At 47.1% G+C, this 8612-nt stretch overlaps 1 protein-coding gene across 1 annotated transcript in view; it reads right to left on the bottom strand.

Moving 5' to 3' along the window:
• LOC114487665 (pre-mRNA-processing-splicing factor 8) overlaps positions 1-6259 on the bottom strand; it is a 10012-nt gene extending 3753 nt beyond the window's left edge. Inside the window, exons 1-13 of the mRNA XM_028499051.2 lie at positions 6000-6259; positions 5719-5898; positions 5381-5516; positions 5096-5265; positions 4791-4920; positions 4530-4676; positions 4171-4331; positions 3675-3866; positions 2414-2651; positions 2148-2276; positions 1142-1255; positions 884-1057; positions 405-598 (exon numbers count right to left, since the gene is read on the bottom strand). Coding sequence (XP_028354852.1) covers positions 405-598; positions 884-1057; positions 1142-1255; positions 2148-2276; positions 2414-2651; positions 3675-3866; positions 4171-4331; positions 4530-4676; positions 4791-4920; positions 5096-5265; positions 5381-5516; positions 5719-5898; positions 6000-6211 — 2177 coding nt within the window. The 5' untranslated portion in view covers positions 6212-6259. The remainder of the gene's footprint in view (positions 1-404; positions 599-883; positions 1058-1141; positions 1256-2147; positions 2277-2413; positions 2652-3674; positions 3867-4170; positions 4332-4529; positions 4677-4790; positions 4921-5095; positions 5266-5380; positions 5517-5718; positions 5899-5999) is intronic.
• Positions 6260-8612: the final 2353 nt, after the last annotated feature.

The raw sequence follows: 8612 nt of genomic DNA, 5'->3' as shown, positions 1-8612 counted from the left end.
GGGGGGGGGGGGGGGGGGGGGGGGGGGGGGGGGGGGGGGGGGGGGGGGCGGGGGGGGTGTGTGTGTAGGGGTGTGTGTGTGTGTGAGATTAGCTGTGGTACCTGGGGGTCTGGGATGTTAGAACTTCCTGTAATGTATGGACAGTAAGGAAACGCCCTGCTCAAAATGGCAACAGTGCCTCTGCTGAGGAATAGCGCCCAACTGTCAGCCCGAGCCCTGAGACACGGACACTTCCTATACCATCTGAAGACACTGCCTACCTACCTCTCCTCTATAGGCATCTCTAGGACAATTTCTTGAGAAACTTCTGAGCTTAAAATGTTGCAAAAAACCCAGAAGACATATACTGAACCACCCATTTTACCCTTTTTGGAACTCTCATCTGTATCCCCACCACTGCTCACTTGTTTTTCTTGCCATAGTCAGCCAAGATAAGGTCCTTGAGCTGCACCTCCACCTTGATCCACTCCTCGTCAGTCAGAGTGGGCCAGATGTGGTGTGGTTCTGTGATCGTAGTCTTGTCTGGCTTCAGGATCACCTTCGCCCGGTCGTTGTTCACATGCAGGGCACGCAGAATCAGGATGAGGCGGGAGAAAGCCTGGGGAGAGATGTGGCAGCATGGGAGGAGGTCAGCTACTTGATGTTCTTCCCCTCTCGTCCATCCTATCCTTTCAGGAGACCCAAGAACCCATTTCAAACCCTACGGTGCTCCCCTCATCATGAGTCAACTTGATATGCAGAGTCACTGGCCCATGCACAGGCTGAAGATGTGAAAATGGCCCCATAAGAGGCCTGTGGGAAAAGCTAAGGCACAGGACCTTTTTGTGACCCCAAACCCACTCCTCTTAGAGTGACCCTCCCTCCTCGTGAGGTGGCTTCATACCGTGTAAGATGAGATAGTCTTGAGCCAGTCATCATAGAGGTTAAAGAGAACCATCTGCGGCTCAGTGGCTTTAAGGATGAGATCCCCAAACTTTTCCACCTTGAGACAAGCCTGGAAGGGGAGCTGGAGCTCTGATCCTTTGATCACAATATTGGGGAAGTCCAGCAAGTGCACCTGAGACAAGATCAAGTCCAAGTTTAGAAACAGAACCAGCAGGTCTCAGCCCTCTTTCCTTCTACCTCATTCACCACCTCTCACCTCCAATGGATCGAGCATGCCTTTCCTGGTGACAATGATCTGCTTGGGCTGCTCCTCCACTGGCAGAGATCGGATTAGGGCAGCCACCTCCTCAGCTGTCTTCCACTTAGCCAACTAAAAAGCAGGAGAGAAGAACATGGAAACTGAGTCTCCACCCTCCCAGGTCAACTAGAACAACAAATTCTAGTCTTAAAACAATTAGACTATGTTTCTATTGCACACTGCTATTGAATGTTAGGTACTTCAGAGGTACAGAAAAAACGTCCAATGGCCTTGCCCCAAAGGGTGTTTCAACCTAGCTGGCCAGACAAAGCTCACACAATGCCACAAGCTAGTATTTGATTATATACACGCTATGTCACGGACAAAAGAAATTAAGGCTAAAGGTTATAAAAAGCTGCACAAATAAAGAAGTCTAAAGGATGAGTAAGACAGTGATTAACAGACGAGAAGAGTTCATTCTATAAGCAAAGACCTATAAGCAAAGCCACAGAAGTGGAGATGCCCATCAGGGTTTGGGATACCAGGATCCTGGACTGACTGCCAGAGGAAACACGCTACAGAGGAAGAGGAACTGTGGCTGGACAGGTTACAGGCCAACCAGATATTAAGCATCTAGGAAACCAAAAAGTTAATTCAGCAAAAAGAAAGGGGCTACCAAAGGCTTTGAGGAGGAGAAGAGATTTGGTGAAAATGACATTTTAAGAGTGCTTGTTCCCTTTAGAAAGATGATTTTTCACAGCCCTCTTCAAGATAGGTTAGAGACGGGAGATTCAGGAAGCAGAAACGCCAGCTCGTAGGTAATGAAGGACCTCAAATATTCTTGGACCTCTTATAGAAGAACACTTCCCAAGTTAAGTAATTCAGGAAAAAAGTTTAAATGAGGTGTCCTCAATCCTACAAAGAGAGAAACAGGAGATTCTCTCTCTCACATACACCCCCCCCACATACCAAAGAGTAAGAGGCAGCAAGGTTCTACAGCCTCTCTACCCTTTAACATGCTCACCTGCCCCAAACGCTTCTGTCCAGCCCACACAGATGTGTGAATTATCTTGAGAAACAGCTGCCCTGTGCGCGGGTTGAAGATGAAGATGGCCCCATTGATGGGCTTGGTGGTCAGGTTCCCTTCAAAGGTCTAAGGAATGATTACATCAGTTAGCACAGTCTAGACACAACCAGCCCGCCTTCCTCGCAATATGCACACACTTGCCCGGCCACCCTCCCACAGGAATATACAGAGCCCCAAACCCACACGCTGCATCTAACTCTCACCTTATGGATAGTCACTCTGTAGACATTCGTGTCATCCACAAACCAGATAATCTGGTTGGAAAAGAGCTCACCATAGTTCTGAGAGGACAGATAGGGCTCAGTGGGCTCAGATGAATAAAGCTGCAGCCCTTTGCGGATCCGTTCACGTAACACATACAAGGCAGGGTTTGCCTTCATGATCTTGGCCATGGCCTGCTGTATGAGGGGCTTGCTGCCAGGGAACCAGTTTCCATAGGCACTGTGAGGGTGGAAGAGGCAAGAAAGGTTAAGACCAGGCTGGCAGTCCCAGGAACAAGGCAAACTGCGACTCTACAGAGGAAGAAAAGGCTGTTGGCCAGGCTGAGAATGAGTGCCTGCTCACATACGTAGAGGCAGGGAAGAAAGAGTCAGTGACCCCAGTGGAAGAAACGGCCAATCTCACCTCACCTGGGCAAACTAAAAAAACACGTGTATACTGAAGTACGGGGCAGGGGGGAGGGATAAATTAGGAGGTTGAGATTAACATATACATACTACTATATATAAAATAGATAATCAACAAGGACCTACTGTATATAGCACAGGGAACTCTACTCAATACTCTGTAATAACCTATATGGGAAAAATATCCTAAAAACAATAGATATATGTATACATACAACTAAATCATTTTGCTGTACAGTTGAAACTAACACAACATTGTAAATCAACTATACTCCAATGTAAAATAAAAATTAAGGGACTTCCTGGTGGTCCAGTGGTAAAGAATCCACCTTACGATGCAGGGGACGCGGGTTCGATCCCTGGTCCGGGAACTAAGATCCCACATGCCACGGGGCGTCTAAGCCTGTGCGCCACAACTACGGAGCTCTCACTCATTCCTTAGACCTTTGAAGGGAACTTGACCACCAAGCCTCTCAATTGGGCCATCTTCATCGTCGAACCTCAACTAGAGAGCCTGGGTGCTGCAAACTACAGAGCCCCCACGCCACAACTACAGAGCCCACGCACTCTAGAACCTGCACGCTACAACTAGAGAAAACCCGCACACCACAACTAGAGAGAAGCCCGCGTGCCACAACGAAGAGCCTGCGTGCCCCAACAAAAGATCCTGCATGCCTCAACAAAGATCTCGCGTGCCGTGACTAAGACCCGACGCGCCCAAAAATAAATAATAAATAAATCTTTAAAAAAATAAATAAAAATTAAAATAAATAAATAAATACAATAAAGCGTGGGGCTGATGAAAAATATCAATACATGCTTCTGAGCCTCAACTTACCTATGCAGGTTATAGGCCAGGTCGATGGCAATGAGCACACCTGTGGGTGAAGGGTAGATACTCATGTTGTCTGTGGTGTAGTCCAAGAACTTGGCCCGGGCGTAGCGCTCAATGTCATGGGAATCATAGTCCCCCCAGCGCAACTGGATGTCAATCCAATACTTCTGAGTGGTGGTGCTGTCCATCACATCCCTGAGGGTGGAAAGGCGTCAGGAGTCTAGGCTTCCAGGAAGACACTGGCACAACCAATAACCCCAGAACCACAAGAACTCTCAATCACTACGTCTAAATCTCAAAACCAACCCCTCTGCCTGTTCCAGATCAGCAAGACCCACCAGAGAATTAGCAGACCTGGCTGAGGGTGTTAAAAGAATCAGGGGTAGAATTTGTTTCAAATTAGAAAGAAAGGCAGCCAGGGACAATTTCTAAAGTAGTGCTGCTAGAATAGTAAGACTAAGCTTCTTAGATGCCTAGGGCTGGGTTGTAAGGCACTTACTTAGAGTCTGCCAGCAATGAGGGCCGGGAGACATTCCACTTATAGGAGGCAAAGAGCAGGATATCTGCACAGGAAGAGTTCATCTTATAGGACTTTCGGGGGTGGATTGTCTCCTTTTGTACTGTCTCAATTTCCAGTGCATCCAGTTCCTGATCAAACACCTGGAGGCAAAGGTGGAAAGGTTATGACTGGTTATGGAAGCCCACCTAGAATGAGGGCTTATAGAACTTAAGATAATGTGGCACCTGGGACCACAACAGAAGTCTCATCCTTGGAGCTCTGAGGACGGATTTCCCAGACCCAAAAGAGAGAGCTGACTTGACTTTTTGTGGCATCCTCTCCCCTCAATTCTAGCCCACCTGACACAAGTCCATAACGATGCTCTCGTGGATCTTCTGCCACAAGTGAGCTCGGAAGATCTGGATGAGAGAGATCTTCAGCGTGGGGATCTTGCCGTGCATGAAGATACCTGTCAGGTCCAGCTGCACCTGAAAGCCTACGTATACCTGACAGGGAAAAGAGAGTGACACTAGAGACCAAGAGGTTCTCAGGACATAATTAAGGAAGGAGAAACCCTTGTTTTTAGCTTCCCATCTCCCATGTCTATCAATCACACTCACGTTGGCTCGGTTGATGGTTGGGGACCACCAGAGGGTGAATCTACGATTGGGAATCTGGTTCAATCCTGATCGCTGAGCATTGGTTAGTTTCTTCCACTTCATAGACTCCTCAAAACCACTGGCCTTCTCCCTGGGAAGCAGAAGAGACCAGGTAAAGTGACGCCCTGCCATCCCCCAGAGCACTGCTGACCTCCTGGGGTGGCTGTGTGGGAAACACCGCAGTAGAACACAAAAGCACATGAGGGATGAGCTCAGAGGGCTGTGACACGTGAGAGGTCACTGTAAGGGGAGAACAGAATCCTCACCAGAAAAGCCCCTCCCAGGTAGGGAAGTAAGTGCCCTTGAAGAGAGTGTGTTCCAGAATGCCTTCCACACCACCCAGGGCCTGGATCATGTCTGTACGGTAGTTGTTCAGGTTCCAGAGCTTTCCATCATGCCGCTGGTGTGTCCACCAAAAAGGGTTCTGCTTCAAAACCTAGATGGCAAGGCAGGCAGGGTGAAGCTTCTGGGTGCCCACTGCTCCAAGTTCCCAGCATGGCCACAAACTCTCCTAATTCAGGGAAAATCTCTCCACTAACCCCTCCACGTACCTGGTACTGCTTAAAGTCAGTTCGGACACGCCAACCCTTATCATAAGCCAGTGTGTGCCGGTCCTTCTGGAAGAGGGTGTTGATTCGAGGAATGCCACGATCCCATGAATCCTCTAGATCTTCTAGGGTCAGTCGTCTGCCAAGGAAAAAAGATCAAAGTTAAACAAATACTCATATGAAGAGTTCAGCATTCCTCCCTGGCCAAAGATAAATACGGTCAGACATACAATCTACTTCCTTGACTCCATAAAAATACGGCATGCTCTACTCCTGACCTCCAGGCAGGACTCAAAGGTCACCCCCCTCAACAGGACTGCTATGCCCTCCTGGATGCCAACCTGTTCTGCGCAATGGCCTCTTGTCTCTTGAGTGCATACTCAGCCCAGACCCGCTGAGAATCAATGAACTCACTCTCCCAGGGCTGTATGTAGCGATACAAGTTGGGAATCAGCTGGTCTTCTTCATGGCTCATTCCTGAACGAAAGTGTGTAATACCTACATCTGTCTGCTTGGACCACCTGTTTGGGGACACAACCAAGATTAGAGAAAAAATAAAAACTGAAAATAAAGAAACATCCCCGTCCCTCAGGGTCTAGCAAGATTTTCAGCCAAGTCCTACCTGAGGTCAGACTGGGGGATGAGCACATGGCCCATTGAGAGCATGCCAAGTCCACCCAACTCCTTAGGGGTGTAGAACACGACAGGGGGGAAGCGACTTGGCATCTTGGAGTTGAGGCCAATCTTGATTCGTGTCTGGATCTTGTTCTCACACTTCACCAGCAAGTCCAGGAGCTCCTGGGTGTTCACCACAGCCTCCCGAAAGTATGTCATAAGGCCAATAAGAGCTGTGTTCCACTTATTCACAATCTGAAGATAGTGAAAAAGAAGTAAATTATAGATAAGTCATTGCAAGGACAGGGTGTGTGGCTAGGAACCACCAGATACAATTAGTTACATTCTCCCTAGTTCTCAAGAAAGATTTGAGCTCAATGTCATTAGGGAAGTGTGTATAAATCAAAATAACCAAGAGATACTACTTAACACCCACTGCAATGGCTATAAGATAGTTACAAGGATGTGGAGAAAATGTAACTTTCATATACTGCTGGTAGGAATATGAAATAGTACAGCCACACTGAAACAGCCTGGCAGTTCCTCAAAAGGTTAAAGAGAATTACCATATGACCCAACAATTCTACTCCTAGGTATATACCCAAGAGAAATAAAAACATATGTCCACACAAAAATGCATACACAAATGTTCACAAAAGCATTATTCGTAATAGCCAAAAAGTAGAAAAAAAACAAATGTCCATCAACTGACAAATAAATAAACAAAATGGTGTACAGCCATATTATGGAATATTATTTAGCCATGAAAAGGACTGAAATACTGATGTATGCTACAACATGGATAAACCTTGAAAACATTATACTGAGTGAAAGAAACCAGACGAAAAAGGTCACATACATGATCCATTTATATGAAATGTCCAGAAGGAACAAATCCATACAGACAGGAGGTAGATTAAGGGTTGCCAGAGGACTGGGGCAGGGAGGGACATGGGAAGTGAGTGACTGCTAATGGGTATAGGGTTTCTTTGTGGGGTGATGAAAATGTTCTGGAATTAGTGGTGATGGCTGCACAATTTTATACATATAATGAAAACCACTGAATTGTATACTTTAAAAGTGTGAATTTCATTTCAATAAAAACATAAATTTGGGGGCTTCCCTGGTGGCGCAGTGGTTTAGAGTCCGCCTGCTGATGCAGGGGACACGGGTTCGTGCCCCGGTCTGGGAAGATCCCACATGCCGCGGAGCAGCTAGGCCCGTGAGCCACGGCCGCTGAGCCTGTGCTCCGCGACGGAAGAGGCCACAACAGTGAGAGGCCCGCGTACCGCAAAAAAAACCCAAAAAACCAAAAAAACATAAATTTGGGCTTCCCTGGTGGCGCAGGGAAGATCCCACGTGCCATGCGGAAGAGCCAAAAAATTTCTTTTAAAAAGCTGAAAGAATTCCCTTTAAGATCAGAAACAAGACAAGGATGCCCACTCTCACCACTTTTATTCAACATATTATTGAAAGTCCTAGCCACAGCAACCAGACAAGAAAAAGATATTAAAGAAATCCAGGGAGTTCCTTGGTGGCACAGTGGTTAAGAATCTGCCTGCCAATGCAGGGGACACAGGTTTGAGCTGTGGTCCGGGAAGATCCCACATGCCGCGGAGCAACTAAGCCCATGTGCCACAACTACTGAGCTTGCGCTCTCTAGAGCCCACATGCCATAACTACTGAAGCCCGCAAGCCTAGAGCCTGTGCTCCACAAGAAGAGCAGCCACCACAATGAGAAGCCCTCACACAACAACAAATAGTAGCCCCCCGCTCGCTGCAACCAGAGAAAGCCCACGTGCAGCAACGAAGACCCAATGCAGCCAAAAATAAATAAATAAATATATTTTTTAAAAAATTCCAAATTGGAAAGAAGTGAAACTATCACTGTTTGCAGATGACATGATATTATACCAGAAAATCCTAAAGACACCACCAAAAAACTATCAGAACTCATCAATGAATTCAGTAACATGGCAGAATACAAAATTAACATAGAGAAATCTATTGCATTTCTGAACACTATCAGAAAGAGAAACTATGAAAACAATCCCATTTATAACTGCATCAAAAAACCAAACCAAACCAGGGACTTCCCTGATGGTCCAGTGGTTAAGACTCCACGCTTCCAATGCAAGGGGCACAGGTTCAATCCCTGGTTGGGGAACTAAGATCCCACATGCTGCAGGGTACGACCAAGGAAAAAAAAAAAAAATCTAAAAAACCACCAAAAAAACCCAAACCAAACCAAACCAAACAACAACTAGGAATAACTCAATCCAAGGAGATAAAAGACCTGTACTTGGAAAACTGTAAGAACTTGGTGAGGGACTTCCCTGGCGGTCCAGTGGTTAAGAGTCTGCACTTCCACTGCAGGGGACATGGGTTCGAGTCCTGGTCTGGGAAGATCCCACATGCCACGGAACAACTAAGCCCACGAGCCACAACTACTGAGCCCGCATGCCACAACTACAGAAGCCCATGCGCCTAGAGCCCATGCTCTACAACAAGAGAAGCCAACGCAATGAGAAGCCTGTGCACCACAATGAAGAGTAGCCCCCGCTCGCCACAACTAGAGAAAGCCCATGCGCAGCAACAAAGACCCAACGCAGACAAAAAT

The sequence above is a fragment of the Physeter macrocephalus genome, chromosome 14 (genome assembly GCF_002837175.3).
Source record: "Physeter macrocephalus isolate SW-GA chromosome 14, ASM283717v5, whole genome shotgun sequence".
NCBI lineage: Eukaryota > Metazoa > Chordata > Mammalia > Artiodactyla > Physeteridae > Physeter > Physeter macrocephalus.
This window is presented reverse-complemented; position numbering and strand designations above follow the sequence as displayed.